Source organism: Carlito syrichta, unplaced genomic scaffold (assembly GCF_000164805.1).
Source record: "Carlito syrichta isolate Samal-C Ts95f unplaced genomic scaffold, Tarsius_syrichta-2.0.1 Scaffold310879, whole genome shotgun sequence".
NCBI classification, from domain to species: domain Eukaryota; kingdom Metazoa; phylum Chordata; class Mammalia; order Primates; family Tarsiidae; genus Carlito; species Carlito syrichta.
Window position 1 is genome coordinate 58575 of NW_007254975.1, and position 25949 is coordinate 84523.

The 25949-nt window shown below is 47.4% G+C and overlaps 1 protein-coding gene across 1 annotated transcript in view; it reads right to left on the reverse strand.

The window, feature by feature from the left end:
• Nucleotides 1–25949, reverse strand: part of JAKMIP3 (Janus kinase and microtubule interacting protein 3) — a 105443-nt gene that overhangs the window by 34016 nt on the left and 45478 nt on the right. Inside the window, exon 3 of the mRNA XM_008068439.2 lies at nt 15610–16107. Coding sequence (XP_008066630.1) covers nt 15610–16107 — 498 coding nt within the window. The remainder of the gene's footprint in view (nt 1–15609; nt 16108–25949) is intronic.

Here is a 25949-nt window from a genome sequence, read left to right on the forward strand (position 1 = left end):
AGGAGGTTGCTGAGGCTGGGAGAAATGCCCCTGCCCTGGAGAGAAGATGCTCCCTCCCCGCTGTGACCCCCATGCCCTGGGTGAGCCCTCCCCACCAAGCACAGAGCAAGCTCGGCACAGTTGCTCAGCATGTGACCCCAGACACTCAGCATCACAGCCACCTGGGACAACTGTCCACAGGCAGATCCCTAAGCCCCCAGGGTGCACAGAGCCAGAAACTTCAGGGTAGAACTTGCATTGTATAAGCACCTCCTGATGATTATGAAGCACACCAACATGATTGAACCACTGTCCTGCAGTGCTGAGGTCCTCTGCACACACATGCCCCACAATACCCATCCAGAACACTCACCACACAGGACACAGCATCGGCCCAGTATGGTCACACGCAGCTGTAGCTGCCCCCACCTGGGCTGACTGTGCTTTGATGCTACAGGTGAGGCATCAGCAGAGTTCCTGTTACTTCACAGCAGGTGTCCTTGGAAAAGGACCAATGTCCTGGTCCAGCAAAGGTCCCCTGACCTGGGCCCAGGGAGGACTCCTTCCAAAGGATGTGCACGTGCAGGGGGGCCCTCGCCGGTGACAAATGCCGCTCACACCAGCTCTGTCTTCTTCCAGAGGCATCTCAGGGGACCCCTACCTCCTCATAAACTCTCGGCTCCGCAGGTGGAAACTTGAACAGGCAATGTGCCTCACATGTCAGAGAAGGCTGCTGCTCCTCAGTGGATATGCTGGAATGATGCACATGATGTGTTTTCTAGATGGGGGCTTATTTTCCTAGCAGGAAGGGTCCTGGAAGGGCCTTGTAAGTTGATGAGAGAAGAAAGGAGTCCTATCCCCCAGCTCCTAAGGGCTGAGAATGGGTGGGGGAGTGGCAGAAAAACATCCAGATGGCACTCAGGGCCTGATACTATTTCAGGCGAGACCCAGAAAGCAGAGACTCCATGGAGGGACAGCCTGGATGGTGCCAGGTTGCCAGCCTCATGCATCCTAAAAGTGGGCCTGAGGGCTTGTATACAAGAGGGAAACACAACATTTTAAGCCAAGGAGATGAGTCCAGTTCTCTCAGCCTCCCGGAGACACGCTAGGATTTATGGCGTGTCTGAGAACTAACTTTTGGGAATTTTTCCCATAGATAGGATTCCTAGGTCCCCCACAATAATGGGATAATCTGCCAACATGATGAGAATGTGCTGAGAATAGTGGGTCCCACTGATTCCTGGCCTCACTCCAGAATTGCCTAAGAATATATATATATTGATGCCCAGGAACTTGTTTTCAAACATGATGGAGTAGTTAGCATTAGACTCACCCTTCTGCAGCAAACAATTCTAGAACCTGAATAAAATATACAGTGTAGGGGTTGGGTGCTTGAGACATGGAAAATCCAGGAGGAGGGTCCCGCCTTCCACCCAGTTTTTTCCCTAGGGGCTTTCTCTCAACCTCTTTCCTGGGAAATGGAGCCCAAGTAGAAAACAGAAGTCTCTTTTGTAGGAGAAAACCAAGATCAGAATTTGGGGCTGCTAAGGCAACTGGGATTTGGAGATCAGGGTGCTAGAGAGGAGGGAGTGACAGGAAGAAACCTCCAAAAATCTGAGTTATAAAAATCCCGGGCAACCCCCCCCCCCCAACCTCCTCCCACTGCGGGAGCTTTTCTGTCCTCTTAATAAATTCTACTTTAAAAAAAAAATCCCCTCAGGTCCCCAATTGGCTCTCAAGCTGTGCATGTGTAAGGCAAGACTCCCAGAGGCCTCATGGTAAGCAATTTCTGAGAATCTGAAGGGTAAGCAGAAATTAAGTGGGTGCACAGTGCTGGGAAGACACGGCAGTTCCAGCCCAAACAGCGTAGATGAGCTTGGAGAATGTTCTGGACACTTAGTTGGAACCTTGAAAAGGCTATACTCTAGAGCCAGCACAATGCTTAAGATGTAAGAGCGTTACACTAAGAGAAAACTGAAGCATATCCACCCTAACGAAGCCTAAAACCGAACGTCCCAAGGATCCAGGTGGTCTGCTGGTAATTTAACTATCTGCCAGAACAAAATTTAACATTTTTTCTTCGAGTCAGGGTCTCACACTCTGTCGCCCAGACTGGATTGCGGTGGCACAATCATAGCTCACCACAGCCTTGAACTCCTGGGCTCAAGCAATCCTCCTGCCTCAGGCTCCCAAGCAGCTGGGATTACAGGCAGGTGCCACCATGCCCAGCTGATTTTTTAATTTTTATTGTAGAGACAAGGTGCTATGTTGCCCAGGCTGGTTTCCAACTACTGGGCTCAAGCAATTCTCCTACCTCAGCCTTCCCAGTGCTGGGATTACAGGCGTGAGCCACCCTACCTTACCCTCATCGTTCTTTAGATAATAATTTAACACAATACACAGCCTTTACAACACATCACTCACAGTGCCATAACAGTAAAAATTATTAGACTTGTGAAGAAGCATAGAAGAGTAACCAATAATGAATATAAAAACATCCATAGAAGCAGACCAAAAGATGACTAGAGTTAACCCATAAGAGCTTAAAATAATTGTGATTAATGGAAGCAGATTCAGACATACTGAGGATATTGAAGTTAGCAGATAAGAAATTTAAAATAATTGTAATTAACACACTAAAAATAATCAATTTGATTAATACATCAAAATATTTTTCTAGGAGAGGTAGGAAATAAATAACAATGTATTAATTCAAGTAAGATTCGAATCTATAAAAAAGAATTAGACACTAAAACGCTACATATAATATTTAAAATTAAAAATTTACTTGAAAGGTTTAAAAGCAGACTGGGCACAGTAGGATCCCAAACCCAAGACAAAATAATAGAAAATATCTAGCTAAAGCACAAAAGGGGAAAAAATTAGAAAAATAAAAAGAATAGAGTATAAGATAAATGTGAGGTATAGTTAAAATGTCCAATATACATGCAATTGGAGTTCAATAAAGAGGAGAAGTAGTAATATTTGACTTAAAAACTGGCCAAGAAGTTTCCAAATCTAGTGAAAGACATCACTTCAGATTCAAGAAGATCAGCTGACCCTAAGCAGTACAAAAAAATTAAAAAACACACCTAGACACTTCATAATGAAGTATTTGAAAACCAAAGTTAAAGACAATATCTGAAAAACAGACGAGAAGAAGACATATTGCCTTAGGAGAACCAACTACAAGAGTGATGGTTGGCTTTTCAACTGAAACCATTGAAATCAGAACACTTTGAAATGACATCTTTTGCGTGCTGAAAGAAAAAACTGACAAGAGTTCTAGATTTAATAAATATATCCTTCAAAAATGAAGGAAAGTAAAGATATTCCTTTTTTTTTTTTTTTTGAGTTGGAGTCTCACTCTGTTGCCCAGACTGGAGTGCAGTGGCCGCTCCCGGCCACCACAGCCTCCCCTGCCGGGCTCCGGCGATCCTTCCACCTCAGCCTTCCGAGTAGTCGGAACTAGGTGCGCGCTATCACGCCCGGCTAATTTTTGATTTATTGTAGAGATGAGGTTTCATCAAGTTGCCCAGGCAGGTCTCGAACCTGGGGGCTCAGGCAATCCACTCACTTCGGCTTCCCAAAGCGCTGGGATTACAGGCTGCGCCACCAAGCCCGGCTGACTCTTTATTAAATATATTTAATTTATAACTTTAAAACATTTCACAAAGAAAACCCCAGACCAAGCCGGGCTCGGTGGCTCAGCCTGTAATCCCACGCCTTTGGGAGGCTGAGGTGAGTGGATTGCCTGAGCCCGCGGGTTCGAGACCCGCCTGGGCAGCGAGACCTCATCTCTACAATAAATAAAAATATCAGCCGGGCGTGGTAGCGCATGCCTGTAATTCCAGCTACTTGGAAGGCTGAGGCGGAAGGATCGCCAGAGCCTGGCAGGTCGAGGCTGCGGTGGCCGGGAGCGGCCACTGCACTCCAGTCTGGGCGACCAAAAGAGACTCCAACTCAAAAAAAAAAAAGAAAACCCCAGACCCAAATATCTTTACTGGTGAATTTTTCCAAACATTTAAGGAAGAAATATAATAATATTAAACAAATTCACTGAGAAAATGCAAAAAGGAAAATATATATGAAATAATGTTATGAGGTCAGCCAAAAGCTACCATAACTTGGCAAGGACATTATAAAAAATTTCTATATAAAAAATTTACATTGTAAAAAAACCTTAAGTCCAGTGTATATTTATATATACAATATATAAAAAGAATATTAAGCCGGGCTCGGTGGCTCAGCCTGTAATCCCATGCCTTTGGGAGGCTGAGGTGAGTGGATTGCCTGATCTCGCGGGTTCGAGACCCGCCTGGGCAGCGAGACCTCATCTCTACAATAAATCAAAAAAATCAGCCAGTGCCTGTAATTCCGGCTACTAGGAAGGCTAAGTTGGAAGGATCACCGGAGCCCAGCAGGTCGAGGCTGCGGTGGCCAGGAGCGGCCACTGCACTCCAGTCTGGGTGACAGAGTGAGACTCCAACTTAAAAAAAAAAAAAAAAAAAAAAAGAATATTATATCACGGCCAAGTAGAATTTATTCCAAAAATATAATGCTGATTTTACATTTATGTAAAAGCCAATTAACATAATTCATCTCATCAATAAAGAAAAAATGATCATCTTAATTTATGCAGAAAAAGCGTTTGATAAAATTTCATAACCATTCATGAAAAAAATGTTTAGCACATCAGGAATAAAAAGAGTTTTCTTTTCTTTTTTTCGAGTTGGAGTCTCACTCTGTCGCCCAGACTGGAGTGCAGTGGCCGCTCCTGGTCACCGCAGCCTCGACCTGCTGGGCTCCGGCGATCCTTCCGCCTCAGCCTTCCGAGTAGCTGGAACTACAGGCACGCGTTACCACGCCCGGCTCATTTTTTGATTTATTGTGGAGATGAGGTCTCACCACGTTTTCCAGGCGGGTCTCGAACCTGCGGGCTCAGGCAATCCACTCACCTCAGCGAGAATTTTCTTAATCTAATAAAGAGTATTGACAAAAGAACCCACAAAAACAATAACAAAACAAAATAACAAACCTACAGCTAACATCATACTCAATGGTGAAATAAATATTTGGTACTTTCACCCGAGACTGGGGATAGGACAGGGAATTTTTCACTTCAACACTTCTGTTCAAAATTATACTACAGACCTTAACCAGTACATGAAGGCAAGGAAAAGAACAGAAGGTATACAACTGGAGAGGAAGGATTAGACTATCTCGTTCACACATGAAATGATTATGTACATAGAAAATCTTTTTAAAAGAGCAAACAAGCTGGGCTCGGTGGCTCAGCCTGTAATCCCGCACCTTTGGGAGGCTGAGGTGAGTGGATTGCCTGGCCCGCGGGTTCGAGACCTGCCTGGACAACTTGGTGAGACCTCATCTCTACAGTAAATCAAAAAATCAGCTGGGTGTGGTAGCGCATGCCTGTAATTCCAGCTACTTGGGAGGTTGAGGCGGAAGGATCGCCGGAGCCCAGCAGGTGGAGGCTGCGGTGGCCGGGAGCGGCCACTGCACTCCAGTCTGGGCGACAGAGTGAGACTCCAACTCAAAAAAAAAAAAAAAAAGCAAACAAGCTGTTAAAATTAAGTGAATTTAGCAAGGTTGCAAGATGCAAGATCAATCTAAAATATCTATTGTGTTTCCATATATCAATAAAAATAAATTGGAAAATAATATTTTAAAAATTTGAAAAGCAACACCATTTACAATAGCATAAAATATTAAATATCTAGGAATAAATATAGCAAAACATATGTAAGACCTCTAAACTGAAATTTGCAAAACATTACTATGAAAAGATAAAATCTATGTAAAATATCAATAAACACCATGTTCATTAAGGTCCAAGACAGCAGTTTTTCTGTGGAAAGTGACAAGCTGATCTAAATTCTACCTGGAAAGTAAAGACAATCTTGAAGAAGAGAAAGAACAGAGTTGGAGAATGTACACTACCGGATATCAAGACTTACTTTAAAGTGTCAGATTTCAGACACTGTACTAACGATAAAAGGTAGAAAGACAACCCAACATAACATAATATGGCCTAGAAATAGACCCACATGTATTCTGTCACTTGATATACGACCAAAGTGCTACCGCAGTTCAGTGGGAAAGCGGTCTTTTCAAAACATGGTCCTATAATAGCTGGATATTCACATGGGAAATAGCGACTATTACTACCTCGTACCATTCACAAAAACCAAATTCAGATGCACTGTAGAATTAAATGTTGAGAGAAAAACATTAAAATATCTAACACAGAGGAATATCTTCATGACCTTTGGGTAGGCAAAGGGTTTTCAAAGAGGACACAAATAGCACATAAAAGAAACCAGTAAACTGAACTTCATTAAACTGAAGAGATTCTGTTCATCAAAAGACATCATTAGGAAAAGGATTGGGGTAGCCAGGCTGAGGGGAGACATGACCAAGGAAAAGATAAGTGCTCCAACTTAAAGATGGGGAGAAGAAGTGCACAAGTGTTTTACAAAAGATGTTGTGCAAATGGGCACCAGAGTGTCAAGGTTTTCTGTTTTGTTGTTGTCTTATAACAAGTGGCAGTCCTGACACTGGCAAGGACGTAGAGTGAAATGGAACTCCTGGTGTGGGTGTTGATTCACCCACACTGGAAAACTAGCGAATCTACTGCGCTTAAGCATCTGCTCTACCTACAACCCAGCAATTCCCCTCTCAGCCACATAAACACCCAGGAGAAATGAGCTCATATGGCCACCCGGAGACCAGACAGGGACATGCATAATAGACAAAAACGGGCCATGATCCCTATGTCCTTCACAACAGAACAGATACATGCATTGCAACAGATACATGCAGAAGCATGCTGTCTGGCTGGTCCCATGAAGTGCAAGCACAGGCAAAGCAACATATGTAGGGGACAGGCTTGGAAGGAGCTTGCGTGTGCTCCATGCCCCGATCCACAGTGAACACGCGTGCCCCCAAATCATGAAGCTTTTCCTGCAGAAGTTTTCCTCAGTTTTCACAAAATGGATAGAAAGCAGATCCTGATGTCCAGGCTTCACCCTCCAGAAATTCTAGTGCAGCTGGTCTGGGTATAGCCCATGCATTGAGATTTTCAAAAGCTCTGAATTTTCCCAGGCCTGTCCCAAGTGGTTGTCTCAGTAGACAGCTGGAGCAAGAGCCAGTAGGCAGAGTTATTCCAGGAGACCAGGGCCTTACTTCAGGGACCCTCCCTCACCTCGTACAAGGTGCACCCCGGCTCCCCAGGGAGCAGATACACAAGGCAAGAGCTGGGACAGCATCTGGCTGGGCTGTGTGGGTGGCTTGAATTTGCAACCAGCTGTCTTTGGCAAACCCGAAGCGTTGCCCTGGAGCCAGGCCTGGGGACTCTGACAAAGCTGCCACTATATTTGGTAACGCCATTTTTGAAAACGCACTCATGCCCAGACTCTGCCTGGTCCCTTAGAGATTAAGGGCCTCGCACAAGTTCCTGTTCACTTACCTGGAGCAAATCTCCCGGTTAAAACAAAAGCTACGGGAAAGCAAGGACAGACAGGCTCCTCCCATTCCCATGCCAGAAATAGCATTTTGGGAGAAACTGACCTCATTTTTACAACAGTGTTTTTATGGGGTTTTAATTATTGCTGTGTCTTAGTATTCCACTTTAACTAACTGTCTAGACAACCGGGGTAGGAGGGGACAATATAAATCACAGATTTTTACTGGAAAGAAGAAATTGGCTCTTGCCTGTAATTCCTTGGATGTATCGGGTTTTTAACAATAGTCTGGGTCTGTATTTAGCAAAGGCACTTGAGTGAGCAGTAGCTGTGTGTAAACATCACTCCCAGACTGCATAATAACAGGGCACAGACGTGCCACACAGCTGCTGCCTGAGGTCCCAGCTCAGCTCTGTCCTCAGAGGGTGTCGCCAGCTGGATACACTGAAGGATGACACAGTCACCCCTGCCCAAGCTCACAGAGAGGTCAGAGCAAGGACAGGAAGCTGGAGCAAAGCACTGCGGTGCAGGTGGGTGTGAAGTGCCCCTCTTCCCCTTCACTCTGACTTTAGTGAAAATTGGGCCAGGAAAGCCACCAGGAATGCACTTCCTCCAGGAATGCCTCGTGCAGATGGGGATTCAGCTACCAGCTATGGGGCCTTTGCAGGCTCCACATTCCCTTCTATGAAGCCAAGGGGGACGCTGCACAATGAAATTCTTGGGCACTGGGCCTCGCCAGGAAGGTTCTGGCCCTGTAATGGCTTCCTGAAATCCCCCTCCCAGACCACTCTGATACACGCAGGGTGGAGAGACAGCTCTGACCCTTCAGTCCCAACAACTGTGATCTTCTGGCAGGGAGAGGGCGTCTCCAGCAGCCCCATAGGGCCCAGCCCTGCTCTGGCAGCAGCCAGGACATGTTTGTCCAGCGGTGTCTTTTGGTACTACATCTCTGCTTTGTGGCCTCTCTCCCATCTCCCCCGCACCCAGCTTCTCTCTTAGACCTCTGATCCCTCGCCAGGTGCTGTATCTCCAGACCAGCCTTAGGACAGCCGGAGCAAGAGCCAGTAGGCAGCATCAGGGTCTTGGGGCAAGACAGGGAGCTTAACTGTTACAGCCTCTGTGCTCTGAGAGCAGGTGCAGCCCAGCCCGGCCCTGGGCTTGTGCTCCCGCTCAGGCCCCGCCCTGCTATGTGGTTCATCCAGTTGCCCCATTCCAGGACCGGCTAAGATGACCACCGGGTCTCTGTGATGCCACAGCTGCCCCTCAGCACCCTGGGAGCCTCAGCCCAGAAGACCTGCAGGCAGGCTGGTGCCCCGGGGTTCAGGCTGGAAGGACTGGGCAGTCAGCGGCGGTGCCTCGACAGCCAGGGGGTCTGACCAGGGAGCAGTCGGGGCCTCTGCCTTGGGGCCACTCAGGGAATTGTGCTCTTTGCAAACTGGTCGCCCCCTGTTGAGATCCATTCGACAGATATTTATTAAACACCGGTTCGAGGTACGGGAGATCGAGTAGTGACAAAAAAAGACCCAAATTAAAGACAGAAAAACTGCTCGCCAGAGGTCGAGAGGTGGAACCTCAAATATTAGGATCTGTTTTGGGAAATAGCTCGAGAGTCCTGAGGCAACACGCCTGGAGGAGCTGACGCTGACAACCTTCTCATCCCCCCTCCCTCCTTCACCTGCCCCGCTGGCCATGACATCTGTGGGGGTTGGGCTCAGTGAATGGGATCAGTGTCTTCAGCAGAGCGTGCCCTTGCCTGGGGTAATGGCCACGCATGAGGCATTCTGTAGAGAGACAGGGGAGGCACAGAAAGCCCCCACTGCCATGGTGTCCCAGGTCGTGCCTGTCCCTCACAATGTTCTGATCCCAAGCTTTCCTGTCCCTCAGCTGCAACCCTGTCCGTTGACATGTGCATCGCCCTCTTGGGAGGCCACAGCCTGTGTGCTCACACCCTGGGGTGGAGGCCAGTGCTGGAGGACACACAGGGAATGATGCCTGGTTGTGAGGAAGGATCGGTTCCTCCCACAGGCCATCGCTCCCTTGAGCACAGACCAATTCCTGACCTACTGTACCCTTATCCCAGGCCCAGGGAGGTCGAGCCTCACAACCAGAACGACTTAGGACTTGGATTCCGGCCACTGCCGCTGCCGGAGAAACAGCAAAGTCTTTGCCTGACATTGTAAGAAACTGAGATTGTCAAATATTTCCAAGTGTAATTGCAACTGGGGGCTCTCTGTGGGGGAGCCCCAACACCTGCCTGGCTTGCCGGTGCTTGCTGATGCTTCGAGGCGCTCACTAGGCTGGGCCGGCCGCAGTCCTGGGACCTGGGAACAACCGTCCGCTGGCCCACAGCTCCCTACAGGCCAAGGGAGGCCACTGTCCAGCCCCAGGATCAAAGACCCAAACAGACCTGCACCCAAGCCCCACTGGTGCTGCTGCCACTCAGGGCTGGGCCCTTCCCCCAGACAGGCAGCCTGCCCCTCTGTGATCCCTGCCCCCCTGGTCACAGACCTGTCCCCGGGGCCCTGGGGCTGGGCTGCCTTCAGGTCCTCTTTCTCCCGCTTTGCTGCTCCAGCCCTGCTCCAAGTCCCCAGATGTCCCCCTGGATGCTGCCGATCTCTCCGTTCTCACAAAGCGCTCTCTGCTTTCCAGGCCAGGACATCCCTCTGTGCCATGGCCCTCCTGCAGCCAGGGTGGCACCAACACACCAGGAAAGCTCCTCATGTGCCTCCACTCTCGTGTTCAGATTTCCCTTCAGACATTCCTGCACAACTGGGTCAAGGGTGCGGCCCCTCAATTCACAATTGGGTGTTGGGGGCCAGAATATTCTCTCACAACAGAGGGCCCGTAGGGGGGAAGATTCAGGAGGTCTTGAGGCCCTCATCAGTTAGGCGAAAAGGTCCCATTGGGGCTGTCAGAAAGAGAGGATCCTGGCTGGGGCCTTGACCCGGCTGTTAGACTCCCCATGAAACCAGCTGACCATCATGGCAGCTGATGCTCTCAGGCACCTCCTGTGCTCTGGGCCTGTGCTTCGCTGAGTTTTTCATAATTTCATTTAAACCGAAAAAACTCCCCACAGAATATAAATGGGCTCTGGGAACAGGGTTGGAAATGAACTGACTGATGGGGTGAGGGGACAGCTGTGGTAGAGGGCCTGAAAGAGGAAAGTGCACCCCAGCTGCTGTGATGGACAGGTTTCCAACAGGACACCTGGTAGAAGGGAGGAGTCACGCAGTGTGATGGACTGTGAACCCGTAGCCGATTCCCTCTGGGCGGGACTGAAAGAGACCAGGTAGACTATTGGTGGTGCCGGTGGTGAAGGGCAGGGGAAGATGTCATAGATCATATGCATCTTCAAAAATTAAAACAATGATAAAAGAGATCCCCCAAATTGATTACCGATTCCGAGGGGAAAGACTTATGTGGAAGTCTCATGTGGAAGACTTTGGAATAGAAAAAACAAGATGTCTGATGCCACTTTTACTGGAAGGCTGGTGCCTCTGAGAACTGACCCCATGGAGGTGTGTTCCTTTGTTTGTCTTCTACTAGACTATCTGATGCCTCTGTGGAGAGAAAAGTTAACCTGGAGCACATGTTAGCAATGCAAACCCATCCTCTGCACAGAACTACAAATAATTCCTGCCCGTGGCAATGCACATGATTTTTTCAGGGAAGAAACCTAAGTCTCTCTAGGTAAAATCCTCATGGCATTCGTTGTAACATCTTACTTGTCTCCTCACTCATTAATGAGTTAAAATCTTTGACATGTTGTTTATTGCATATTTGTATGAGAATCATGGTTACACTCTCTATTAAAATTTATCCTTCAAGAGTTTGATTAAAATCCCAATAAAAACTCTAAAAGTTTTTTTTTTTTTTGAGAAAAGGGTGATTCCAAAGTACATATGGAAGTCTAAAGGGTCAAATAAAGGAAGGTTACTCTAGAAAGAAACCAAAGTGGAAGGACTGAGCTACCCCAGAAATCAAGAGTTAGTATAAGGCTAGAGTGATTAGCACAAGGTGGATTTGAAGAAGGACTGATGATGGAACAAATCAGAAAGCCAGCTCATGTCAGAACACTTAATATGCGACGGAGGGGATCGTTTTAATGAGGGCTGCTAGACCTAAATATGAAAGACGAATCTGTAAAATTTTTTAAATGTAAAGTTTCATGACTTTGGGATTAAAGGATTTCTTAAACAAGACAAAATAAGCACCATTAGATCACTGTACTTAACAACTTACAACTTTAGGTTATGAAATGATACCATTAAGAATTCAAAAAGGAGCCAGGCTTGGTGGCTTAGCCTGTAATCTCGCACTTTGGGAGGCCGAGGTGAGTGGATTACCTGAGCCCGCAGGTTCGAGACCCGTCTGGGCAACTTGGCAAGACCTCATCTCTACAATAAATTTAAAAAATCAGCTGGGCGTGGTAGCACATGCCTGTAATTCCGGTTACTCGGAAGGCTGAGGCGGAAGGATTGCGGGAGCCCAGCAGGGCGGCAGAGTGGGACTCCAACTCAAAAAAAAAAGAATTCAAAAAGGGCAACCCCTTCAGGTTCCCTCCCGCTATGGGAACTTTTCTGTCCTCTCAATAAATCCTGCTTTAAAAAAAAAAATTCAAAAGGATAACCCACAGTCTAGGGGAGGATATTGCATTTTTATACAAATTTTAGGATCAGCTTTTCCATGACCGTAAAAAAGCCTGTTGGGATTTTGATAGGCATTGTGTTTCATCTTGATATCAATTTATTGAGTTTTCCAATCAATGAGCATGGAACATCTCTCCTTTTACTTAACTCCATGTTAGTTTCTCTCAGTGGTATTTTGTAGTTTTCAGTGTACAAATTTTGCACTTCTTTTGTTAACTAATCTCTAAGTATTGTATTCTTTTTTATTTCATTATGAGTTAGAAATGTTTAAAAATTCATTTTGGATTGTTTGTCACTAGTATATACAGTACATAATGATAAAACTGATTTTTGTATATTGATCTTGTATCTTGAAACTTTGCTGAACTTGTTTGATAGTTCTAGTGTTCTTTTGTGAATTTCTTAGGATGTTTTACATATAGAGTCATGTTGCCTGCAGGAAAAGGCTCTTAATATTCCCTTTCCCATCTGGTGCCTTCGGTTTTTTTCTCTTGACTTATTGCACTGACTTGAGTTCTTTCTTGGAGAAGGACTAAGAAACAATAAAACAGGAGAAATCCCCAAGAAAGTAGCAATGTTTTGCCTGTTCACCTTACAGCAGGGCCCCCCAGGCAGCAAGTCCCAGTCACACATGTGGGGATCCTGCTGGGGACATAAAGGAAGAAAGATCCCATTCACTCAGGAAGTCCCCCAACATGAAAGACAGCAACCATCAGGGAGACATAGCACCAAGGAACTGTGAAGTGACACATGACAGGAATAGAAGAAAACTTTTAGAAAATAGCCTGTGAAAATTATTATCCTCAGAGAAATAAGAGATGGTATTGCAACTATGAAATGAGAGCAGAGTGTCAACTTTTTTTGTAACACTTTTTTGGAATTAAATGAATGATGGTAGAAATTTTAAAAAATTAAACAGAAAAGTTAGAAGAGAAAGTTGAGGACATTTTTTGAAAGTAGCACAGAAAGACAAAGTTGAAGAGAAAAATAAGAAAATCAGAGTATTAGGTCAATGGTCTGATTCACAGCAGTGCTCGAAGGAAGAGTGTGAAGAGAATGATTTAGAAAACAACAGAATGAAGTTTTCTTTCTTTCTTTTTTTTTTTTTTTTTTTTTGAGTTGGAGTCACTCTGTCGCCCAGACTGGAGTGCCGTGGCCGCTCCCGGCCACCGCAGCCTCGACCTGCTGGGCTCCGGCGATCCTTCCGCCTCAGCCTTTCCAGTAGCTGGAATTACAGGCATGTGCTACCACACCCAGCTGATTTTTTGATTTACTGTAGAGATGAGGTCTCGCTGCCCAGATGAGTCTCGAACCCGTGGGCTCAGGCAATCCACTCACCTCAGCCTCCCAAAGGCGCGGGATGACAGGCTGAGCCACCGAGCCCGGCTGGAATGAAGTTTTCCACAGCAGAAGGTCATGCGTACCAGTGAGCATGGGCTCCTGACCACCTGGTGTATCGGATGAGTGAATACTCACATCAGAGGCTCACCATCATTTCAGGGATGCTCTGAGCTCAGAGAGAATATCCTGTAACTTCTGGGAGTGCAGGGAAACAGAACCAGGTGAAATGTGTCAGGAGCCAGAATATTAACAAGCTTCTTAACAGCAACACAGGATGTTGCAGGATAATGCAGAAACACCTTCAAATTCCTCATGGGAATGTTCCCCAACCTACAATTCTATACCCAGTGAAAACATCACATGTGAGGCTAGAATACAAACATTTCATACACACAAGGTCTCACAAGGTGTATCTCCCGTCCTGTTTCCCAGGAAACTCCTAGAGAACTTATTCCATCAAACGAGACATAGAAATGAACAAGGGGAAGCTATGGGAGTGTCTGACAAGGGAGAGAGGGGAGGAGGTGTCAGGTGACAGCTGGGTGGCAGGATTGGGAAGGAAACAGCCCAGGTGGAGGCAGGAGACAACCCAAGAAGGATGTCTCCAAAAAAGTAAACAGAATTCTAAAGGTTGTGACTGATTTAGAAGGAGATTTGCCCTTCTGTTGGAAATTTTAAGGTGAATCAGTGACTTAGGTTACTTAGAAAACGAAGGGAATAAAAAAATCAGCACCAGGGAAAATAAGCAAGTGTATAAGCAAGGCTTATAATCGTGGGTCACAGCACAAGTAGAACACTTAGCAATAGTGATGCAAACAGTAAATATTCACTTCACCAAAAATGGACTTCCAAACACTGTGGGAAATTTTATTTTTGCTTCCAGATCCATATCTCAAGCCTGTGCCCCTGTGGCGCTGCATCCTGGTCTCCGATTGGGTTTGGCCAAGAGGAGGCATGGGAATCAGAGGGATGAGGAGGGGGAGGTCAGGATATTTGCTCTCCAGGCTCTCTAGCTTGGCTAGGGGTGGCTTCCTACCGCCAACTCCTGTCCTGTGGCCCCTACCTCCCCTCCAGGTCAATATATGGTCAGGAATGAGTGGAAGGTTGTACGGGAACCAGGAACACTCTGGATAGGGGAGGCGTTCCCCAGGTTAGGAATGTTTGGGGCACCCATTTGAACACTGTGGAAAAGTCATGTTTACTCCCCAGCTTCTAGTTTTCCCTGTCTGGTCCAGAGAACTACTGTACCTCTCTGGGAAGTCCCAGATGGTGGCACAGCCTGGAGGCCAGAGGCCCGGGAGGCAAGGGGAGGATGGTTGCCCTAGGTAAATGACCACACTGCTTGGAGGCACTGCTGACCCCGTTGAAGCACCCAGGGGTTCTGAGCCCTGATGAGCACAGCGCATGGGCAGAGGACACACGCCTCCAACGCAGAGCTCCATTTCCCCAAATCACAGAGACAGTCCACTTTCCCAGGCGTGAGGAGAATCGGGTGCAATCAATATAATCCCGGAATGTTCTCTCCAGCTTCTTAAAGCCAGCTCTGAGAACATGGACTCTAAGTAAGTACATGGACTCTAACCCTGGGTCTCTGGAGCTCTTAGGACACACGAGCTGAGGGTGCCCACACCCAGCCACGCTGACCTACAAAACTGGCGATGTCCCAGAGAGGGGCACAGCCCGGGAAACCCCAGGGCGGCCTGGGGAGCCATTGCATCGCCTGGGGGCCTCCTGGTCTTGCCTCTCTGGATCCAGAGAGCTCAACAGACTCTGAGAATCCTCCAGTGAAGTCGCATGAGACGCCTGCCATCGAGACACTGAGCCCTGCGTGAGGTCACGTGCTACCTGGGACACCAAGAAGAGGAGGCCTCTTCACAAACCCTTGGGGGAAAAGTGAGGACTGCCCACTTGTAGATTTCTCTTCCTAGCCCAAGTTGGACACAGGAAGCCAAGCCGGAGGGGGCGGAGGGAGCAACGGGCGAGCTCTCGCTCCCCGGGGGGCCTGGCTGCCCGGTGCGGGCTCTGGGCTGCAGCTCCCGCCCCAGCAGTCTCGGTCCCTGGGGGCCTCAGGACCGCCCCGGCTGGCGTGAGGGGCTGGGCAGCCGCCGGGGGGCGAAGCCAGAGCCGCCCGCCCGCCCACGCCGCGCCCCACGTACCAGCCTTCGGATCTCCCGCTCGCACTCCCTCTTGATGCGGCTGATCTCCTCCTGGTGCAGGTGGTACACGCTGCGGATCTCGGCGGCCTTGATCTTGTCCGCCTGCATCACCAGCGTCAGCGCCTCCTCCACCTGCTTCTTGGCGCCCTTGAGCTCCGAGATCTCCTGCTGCATCTTGACCTTCTCCACCTCGAAGCCCTTCTTGGCCTCCTCCTTGGCCTCGGACAGGAGCACGGTCTTGACCTTGTCCGGGCCGCCGTCGCGCAGGGCGTTGAGCAGCGCCTGCAGCCGCTGGTTCTCGTTGTCCTTGATCTTGATGACCCTGAGCAGCTCCGCCTCGTGCTGCCGCAGCAGCGTCTCCCGCACGGCCTGCAGCTCCTTCAGCTTCTCCTCGTGCAGCTTGGTCTTGAGCTCCGTGAGCAGCACGGCCGCCTTGTGCTGCTCGTGCTCGCGCACCTGCCGCAGCTCCTGGTTCTTCTCCCGCTCCGCTCGGCCGACCTGCAAGACACAGCGAGACCCAGGCTATGGGGCGCTGGGGCGCCGGCCCGACACCCGGGTGTGCGTGCTGGGAGGGTTTTTCGCTTGCTTTCAAGTTGGGGAGCTGTCCTGCCTTCGGGAATTTCCCCCTAGGACGTCTATTTAAAGCCGAAATCACGCTTGTCATCCCAGCACCTTGGGAGTCTGGGGCTAGAGGATCACTTGAGCCAGGGATTCGAGATGAGCCTAGGCAAGAGAGATCTCGTCCCCACAAAATAAATTAGCCCAAGCCGGGCTCGGGGGCTGTAATCCCGCGCCTCTGGGAGGCTGAGGTGAGTGGACTGCCCGAGCCCGCGGGTTCGGGACACGCCTGGGCAGCCAGACCTCATCTCTACAATAAATCAAAAATCAGCCGGGCGTGGTAGCGCATGCCTGTAATTCCGGCTACTTGGAAGGCGGAGGCGGAAGATCGCCGGAGCCCAGCAGGTCGAGCCTGCGGTGGCCGGGAGCGGCCACTGCACTCCAGTCTGGGAGACAGAGTGAGACTCCAACTCAAAAAATACAATAAAATAAATAAATAAATAAATAAATAAGCCAGGCATAGCTCCCAGCTACTCAGGAGGCTGAGGCAGGAGGATCACCTAAGCCCAGAGGGTCGAGGCTGTGGTGAGCTGTGGTTATGCCAGTGTGCCCCAGCCCGGGAAACAGAGTGAGACTCCGACTCAAAAACAAAAAACAACTGGAATGAAACCTGATCAGTGGAGAGTGAGAATGTGCACCCATGAGTGTGCCACAGGAGAGCTGGAGGCATGGGACATGGCTGGCCTGGAACGTGCCGTCATGGACACGGGTGGTCCAGAAGTCTGTGTGCCTCATCCAGGAACAGGCCACTCAGGGACCCAGAAAGGGTGGGGAGTCTCCCTTGCACACAGCCCTGTGGGGCCACACCCTATAGTGTCCTCAGGCAGTTCCCACCTGCTCCCGGGACCCCCGTGTCCCCACCCACATGTCTAGTGCTGCACTTGCATTTTGTGATGTTCTTGGCAAACGGGGACACATCTGTGCTGCTAAGGTGTTAGTCTGGATGGTGTCTAATCTCTAGGTCTCTGGAAACACCGAGGTTTTTGGATGTTTTGCTTCCATCCAGATGCTTAAACCTTCAGTTTACTTATCCCACCACAATCTGGCATACAGTAGGTGCTCAAAATCTGTTTATGGGATGAAAGAATGGCTGAAATCCAGATATGCTCAGATATACCCTGTGGCTAGAAATCAGGAGATTGACCCCTGGAGGTATCTGAATTCACACCCCAGCCACTCTGGCCCTCTTCCCTGCTGATCCTGGCCTCTGGGATCGCCCACCCCCCTGAGTAACTAAGCTCATGTGGCTCCATGGTGTCAGGCCCACGGTAGAACACTTGCTCCTTTCAAAGCATTTGACTCCATGAAACTATTCTTGTGGCTCAGGGGTTCCCAGCTCATTCGGTTGCCCCCACCGTCCAAGGCCCCGGTCTTTTGGTCTCTCAACCCTGGGGTGCACACACAGCCCTCAGCCCTCTTCCCTCCCCTCTGTGTTCCCATCTGGGCCTCCACCTCCATCCATACGCTGCTGATCCCCAAGCTCTCATCTCTGGTCCAGTGCCCTCTCCGGAACTTCAGGTGCTGATGACTGTGAGGGTTCTGTGGCCGGCACATGTCTGAAGCCAGCCTGCAAGGCTGCCTCTCCGGACCCTCGCTCTCTGGCTCCTCGGTGGGCAGCCCCAGCAAGCCCCAGCAGGACACGGGAAGCACGGCTACACCAGCACCCGCTGCCATGCTAAGGAGCTCTACATGTGACCCCAGGTTCTGCTGGGAGGTAGTCCCTTTCTTTGAGCCAGAATCCCCCTCATCCCTGCAGACACAGGATGGGGGGCTGCTTTGCCCTGCTGGCCCCAGGTGTCCCACCTCCCCTGTTTACAGAAGGTGCCTCCTTAATAGCCAGCCCCTTGATTAATCTCTCTCAGACATGTCTTGAGTGACACCTCCTTCCTGCCAGGACCTGAGAAACACAGCTACCTAAGGGACAGCTCACGTGTCACCTGTCCAAACAGAACGCTTCACCGCCGCCCAGGCACCAAGTTCTCCCACTCCCAGTGAGCGGCATCTCTTTACGCATCCCCAAAAGAGCAAAACATTTGATGGTGCTTCCAAATCATTTTGGGGTGGTGGTTCCTAATCCTCTCCTCTCCAGATGGCTCCACCTAGATGGGATTCCAGAACCCGCTCTGTGTGTAGGGGAAGGAAGGAGGTGGATGACTGGTCTCTCCACCATGAGTGCAGGGCTGAACATCAGGGGCCCGGCATGCCCCGTGGCTGGGTGTGAAGAGCCAGAACTGACGCCTGTATGGTGGACCCGGAGCCCAGCTTGCCTGTCCTCTGAACAGACAATAATACTAAACCTTCACGAAAATGTCTTCAGTGGGAAGGAACAGAAGAAAGAAAAATGACGTAGCACATGTCACAGATTAGATTTTGTTTGGAGGAAGGCAGGAGAATAGAGAAGAAAAAAAATAAGCAGAAGAGTTCAAGGTTAGCTAGGGCCGGCCCCTGACCTTCAGCTGTGCAGAGTAATAATGGAGCCCACGCTCATCTCATGGCCGTGTTATGACCAAGTAAGCGAGAAGAAGCTATGCCAGCAAGCTGAGTCTAATTGATTATGAATTTATTAACATGCAGGTCAAGAGTAGGAACGAAAACTCTTGACAAATTGGTGCAGTTTATGACAAGCTTCTATAGGTAAAATTTGCAGTACTGGCTACATAGCAACTTAGTGACCATAGCAACTATTAACTAACAACTTGGCGACCAAAACGGGAACTTCGATGGTTAGGGAACTTTGATTAATTTCATGTCCTAGGTATAGCCAGTGCCCAGAAAGTCCCTGGAGTTCTGCCACTAAGATACAGTTTAAGGTAGTTACATAGAGACAAGGAAGAAGAATCATTATACAATGGAGTTACCTTGGTTAGGTCCCTAACAGAATGTAAGAACAAACTATGAAAATGTCAAAGCATAACATTTCATTTCAGTTAACAAAGCATACAATCACATGGAACTTATGGCTAAGGAGTTCTGTAACAGTCAGCAGGCAACGGTCAGCATGACCTGCCCAAAGGAGACAAAGCTGGGGGTCTGTGGTCATGGGAACATTAGTGTAATCACACGTAGGCATTGATTCTTAAGTCAAGCAGGTAACTAAGATGAAAGTTTTAAACAAAATGGAGTAAGCTGGTTCATATTATTATTTTGCTAGCAATTTGATTTTATTAACTGATTTAGCTCATTTCAGCCACACCTTAGTCCCATGCCTGTACCCTTGCCATCCACAAGGGTCCCTGCTTGAGTCAATGCCAGGCATGTGTGAAGGGCCTGGCTAAAAATCCAGCACACCAGCAAGAAGCCATGTGGAAGCACCTGATTCTGACAGAGCTCGAGGGACAGGCCCCACCCATGAAGGCAGCTATGGTTACTGGAAGCTGGACAGGCAGGGATTTGGGCAGCTGAACAAAAGAGAAATGAGTGAAACACTTGAGGCTCATGGGAGACACTTCTGTGCACTCGAGAATTCTTGTTAGGCATATCTGAGCAAGTATTGCAGGACGAGAAGATGCGCAGCCTTTGAGCTTTCAGGAGGCCAGACTAGAGGTTCCCTGTCAAAGCCTGCTGTACTAGACCTCTCACTACTTCCTTCTGAGACTCAGCCCACTAAGGGATCTGCTGCATTCCTTTCCCCTTTTGATGTCCAAGCTGCACGCAATCGTCCCCACTGGATGGGAAACTGGCAGATGGAAGGAAGGCAACAGAGCCTGGGGGGTGTTGGGCACAGCCCAGGGCAATCAAGGGTACCAGCTCTGGTCAGTCAGAGGAGAGAGAAAGAGGTGGATGTCAGGCAGCAGAGGCCAACTTGAAAAACCACTCCTGGGCAGGTGGATCAAAGGCTCCTGTCCCCAAAAGAGCACCAGAAAAAGTCCATTGACCAATGTAGCCTAAACAGCAGAGCCCAAGGAGCTCTAGATGACTCAGATTGTTTTTAGGAATCTTTTCTTTTCTTTTTTTTCTTTTTTTTTTTTTTTTGAGTTGGAGTCTCACTCTTGTCGCCCAGGCTGGAGTACAGTGGCACACACATGACCACCGCGACCTTGACCTACTGAGCTCAGGTAATCCTTCTGCCTCAGCCTTCCAAGGAACTGGAACTACAGGCATACACCACTATGCCGGCTAATTTTTTGATTTATTGTAGAGATGAGGTCTCGCCAAGTTGCCCAGGCGGGTCTCAAACCCATGGTCTCAGGCCATCCACTCACCTCAGCCTCCCAAGGCGCGGGATTACAGGCTGAGCCACCGAGCCCGGCTAAAAAAAGTACCTTTTCAATAATTTGCTAAGAAAATTGCTACCAAAAAAGCCCTTGAGTGCTGTTTCTGTGAGAGCCCACGACTGTCTTCTCATGGAAGCCTGCAGTCCCCCTGGGAATTTTTCACGGGAGATGGTAGCTGTTGGGGGAAATGGAGCAACTTCTTAGAGAGCAGAGCCCCTTGGCTACAGCTGATGCTGGGTTATTGGGTACAGGAATTTTCCCTTTCTCTCTGCCTTCTGACCTCTCAGCAGCCTCTAAGCTGCAATGGGGTTGAGGACTTCCTCCCTCAGGTCAGTGCCTCCCCTCGGCTGCTGTTGGATGGAAAGACACGATAAACATGTGATTCTTTCCTTTAATTTACTCAGTTTTCAAGACAATGAATTGGCTCTCTGTCAGTTCAGAAGATAACCGATGAACTGTTTCATTAGGAATAAATGGATATGAATGTATTTGATAGTTTTCAATTTGTTGCAAATCTGAACCTTTGTCATGCAAAGGTATTTCATCTGTGGCTCTCTGGGTGGCTCCTGAAAACTTTTTAGTGGTCCTAGTCACCTTCCAAACTCTTGGGTGTGTCAAGATCGGCCAGCCTCATTTTGCTCATTTCCTCCCTCAAATCATGCTCTAGTTGCTCTGGTTTCTTTTAATGAGAAATGGCATTTCTTCTTTTAAAACATGTTTATTTTATTATAGAGATGTAGGGTACAAGTCAGGATTAACTACACGAGTAGGCTGTATGCAAGTAAAGTCTGGGCCTCCAACTGGCCCTCTTCCCCTGGTCGGGACCATGCACCCTTTGTTTTGTTATGTGTCCATCCCCCCGGCAGTGTCCACCAACTGCTGATTCTTCCCTTGTGCTATTGTGATTAATATTCAGGGCCCACTTATGAGTGAGAACGTGTGGTATTCAGTTGTTTCTGTGATAAATCCGTAAGTATGATGGTGTCCCACTCCATTAATTTGCTGAGAATTTCATGATTTTGTTCTTTTAATGGCTGCGTAATACTCCATTGTGTATATGTACCATGTTTTCTTTTCTTTTTTTTTTTTTTTGAGTCGGAGTCTCACTCTGTCGCCCAGACTGGAGTGCAGTGGCCGCTCCCAGCCACCGCAGCCTCGACCTGCTGGGCTCCGGCGATCCTTCCGCCTCAGCCTTCCAAGTAACCAGAATTACAGGCATGTGCTACCACGCCCGGCTCATTTTTTGATTTATTATAGAGATGAGGTCTCGCTGCCCAGGCGGGTCTCGAACCCCCGGTGTCAGGCAATCCACTCACCTCAGCCTCCCAAAGGCGCGGGATTACAGGCTGAGCCACCGAGCCCGGCTCCATGTTTTCTTTATCCAACCCATTTTCAATGGGTTGGCTCCATGCTTTTGCTATTGTGAGTAGTGCAGCTATAAACATGTATGTGCAGGTGTCTTTTTTGTAGAGTGATTTATGTTTCTCTGGGTATATTTCCAGGAGAGGAATTGCTGGTTCATATGGAAAGTCAATTTTTAGTTCTTTTAGGAATCGCCGTACTGCTTTCCATAGAGGTTGAACTTGTTTGCACTCCAGCAACAGTGTAGAAGTGTTCCCTTTTCTCTGCACCTGTGCCAGCATCTGCTGTTTTTTGATTTGTTAATGATGGTCATCCTTACTGGAGTTAGGTGGTATCTCATTGTGGTTTTGATTTGTTATTTCTCTGGTGCTTAGTGAGGCTGAGCATTTTTTCATGTGTCTGTTGGTTGCTTGTATGTCTTCTTCTTGAAAAGTGTCTATTCATGTCCTTTGTCCCAATCCTCAGCAAAAGGAACAAAATCAGTGGTATCACACTTCCAGATTTAAAACTTTACTACAAAGCTATAGTAATCAAAACAGCCTGGTATTGACACAAGAATAGGCACATCGACCAATGGAACAGGGCAGAGATTCTGAAAGCAAAAACTCAGTCTCTCAGTCAACTCATTTTCGACAAAGTCACCAAGAATAAGCACTGGGAAAAAGAGGTTACGTTTAACAAATGGCGCTGGGAAAACTGACTGACCACATGCAGAAGAATGAAACTGGACCCCTGCCTATCACCATATACAAAAATCAACTCTAAATGGATCAAAGACCTAAACCTAAAACCTCAAACTATAAAAAATCCTAGAAGAAAATGTAAAAAACATCCTTATGCACATTGGAGTAGACAAGGAATTCTTGACAAAATTTCCCAAAGTGAATGCCATAAAGCTAAGATAGACAAGTGGGACCTCATTAGACTGAAATTTTTTTGCAGAGCAAAAGAAACCATCAAGAGTGGGAAGACAACCCACAGAATGGTAAAAAATATTTGCAAATTATGTTTTTGACAATGGCCTAACATCCAGAATCTATAAGGAACTCAAATGAGCTGAAAGGAAAAAAACAAATAACCCCATTAAAAAGTGAGAAATGGTATTTCAAGATCACAATTCAGACCCTAAGGCTACTCATCATTCCTGGGAAGTCATTGTCATGAGAAGATAATGATGGATTATGTGAGGGGATTATAGTGAACAGATGTGCACGTGTGTGCTCGCACACACACACACACACACACACACACACACACACACACACACACCTAACATGCCTTATACGTTCATATTGACATTCAGTTTCCAATGAAAATTTAGGACTAACTTCTTCTAAATAACATCTGCATCTCCACTATCTTATATCAAGAATCTTTGTTCTCAAGAAAACAGGAGATGATAGAACTAGACTATCCTATGTTATTCATTTACTTTATCCTAATGAGTCATGCAATTGTTTCAGAATGCAATGGTTACAGTACTGAGACTAGCATCACCAATTATTACTGAAAACAATTTTCCATATTCTCCTCCCATTTTTATGGTTGTACTCTATCTCATGGTCAGCTCTTCTAGCCATTATATATAAGGCTCTCTCCCTTTGCACCTTCATTTAATTTTTTTCCCAAGTAACTCCAAAGTATTTCTTAATTTTCCCACTGAGTTTGTACAGACAAAGTCTCTCAGTCTGCCCCTGAGCAGAGGTCATATTGACTCCTGTGTCTCACCATCTTTGAGATTCATTTCCAAAGTAGCTCTACATGTGATACTCGCTGGCAGTCCTTGTGTGGGTGTTTCTGTAGTCATGTTGGTGTCTGGAGCCCACCCTTGAGATGCCTTAGGAGGTAACCACAGGAGACAACGTTACCTGAGTTCTTGCATACTCGCAACAGCTCTTCATGCCTGTTACACTTGAATGTCAATTTTACTAGATATACAATCCGTGGCTCACATATTCTTTCCCTTGAATATCTTAAATATATTACTCATTTTGTGGGGGCATTAGTCTACTGCTCTTAAATATCTGGTGGTGATATCAATTTCTTTTTATAAGCCAGGCACTTTTTGTCTCGATGTCTAGTATTTCTTTTCCTTTAATGTTTCTTGAGGGCCAGGTGCAGTAGCTCATGCCTATAACCCAGTACTTTGGGAGACTGAGGCAGAAAATTGCTTGAGCCCAGGGATTCAAGACTAGTCTGGGCAATATAAGGAGACCTTGTCTATATACACACACACAAACACACACAAACACACACACACACAAACACACACACACACACACACACACACACAGACACACACCCACACACTACTCGAATATGCACTGGTGTTGGGTGTTCCAGTCACAATCTCATGCACAGGGGATGCTCTTTCAATAAGTCATTTCCATTTTAAAAAAACTTTAGGACAGTCTTCTTCAGTTACAGCTTTCCACTATTCATGCTGCTTCCTTGCGTCATTATTCTTCTTTGGGGTTTCTATTAATAAAAACAAAATTTATTTATTAAAAATCCTGCACTTATTCTTACATGATTAAATTCCAGTCACCTTCAAGGTCCTTTCTGCTGATACAATACACCTATCAAGGCGCTTTTTCCACTGCTCAAAACAGTTTTGAACTCATCGATTTTGATTAACAACTACAATCAAAATTGTAGTGTTTCTGCCATTTTTTTCACCTCTTCCCCATCAGCAAAAGGCTTCCCTGTGAGAACTTTCTTCACCTGGGGAAATTTATTTTTATTTTTTATTTTTGAGTTGGAATCTCACTCTGTCACCCAGACTGGAGTGCAGTGGCCGCTCCCAGCCACTGCAGCCTCAACCTGCTGGGCTCCAGCGATGCTTCCGCCTCAGCCTTCCAGGTAGCTGGAACTACAGGCACGCGCCACCATGCCCGTCTAATTTTTGATTTACAGTATTGTAGAGATGAGGTCTTACCAAGTTGCCCAGGCAGGTCGCGAACCGGCGGGCTCAGGCAATCCACTCACCTCAGCCTCCCAAAGCGCTGGGATTACAGGCTGAGCCACCAAGCCTGGCCGGGAAATTTATTTTAAAAAGTCACTCGGGGTGAGATCGGCTGAATAGGGAGAGTGGGGCATGGGGGTCATGGCATTTTTGCTCAACACCCGTTAAGATGTGGGCAGGTGTGTTGTCATGGTGGAAGAACCAGTCATCTGTTTGCTACATCTCAGGATGTTTCTTCCATAAATTATTATACAACCTTCTCAAAACTTCCTGGTAAAAATTTTGGTTGACTGTTGGATCTGGAGGAACAAATTGTGAGTGTACTACAAGGGGTCTGCCCACAAAAAGATAATTCTGGTTTTTTTGGGGGGTCCCCTCTCTTATGTTGGAATGGTTTTAGTCATCTTTGATATTTACCTTTTCCCTCAAATCCTTTTTATGTCTTTCTTCATTTTTTTGTGTTTAAATTTTCCCTCATTTTCACCTTCTATTTCTCCTAAAGCCTTATTCATTGTGTTTATATGCTTTTGTTTCTTCCAGTCTATCATAGATTTTATCTGATTTAGAGTGTGTTTGCCTGGTACGATTTCATTGTGTGTAGGGTTGTTTTTCTGTTCTTACTTCTTTTTTTGTTATAGTTGCTTGATGATATTTGATATTTTCCTGTTGTTCATTTTTGTTACTTCAGTCTTATTGAACTTCCCCTGAAGAATCCTGGTTCAGTCTGTATTACGTAATCACTTGGAATTCCATACAGCAAGTTCCGTGTTTATTCCCATATGTTGCCCAGCATCCGCAGGTGGGCCAGATAACAATAAGCCAGAAGTCATCTCTTCAGCATCCTTCAGGGAAGGAGATAGAAGAGCTTGTGTGAAAAACCCACACGATACACCTCAGGCTGATCTTCTCATCTGCCCTCTCACATGCTGTTTGTCCACAAGGCTACAACGGGAGGCTGGGAAGCTCAGAGTGGCAGTGCTTCAAAAAGCCCTTTAAAAAGATAGGACCCCTGTCATATGAAAACTACCTACAAAGAAAAGCCCTGGACTGGATGGCTTTCCAGTAGAATTCTAAAAAACGTACAAGGAGGAGCTGATACCAACCCTATTGAATATTCCAAACTGGGCTCGGTGGCTCAGCCTGTAATCCCAGTGCTTTGGAAGGCTGAGGTGAGTGGATTG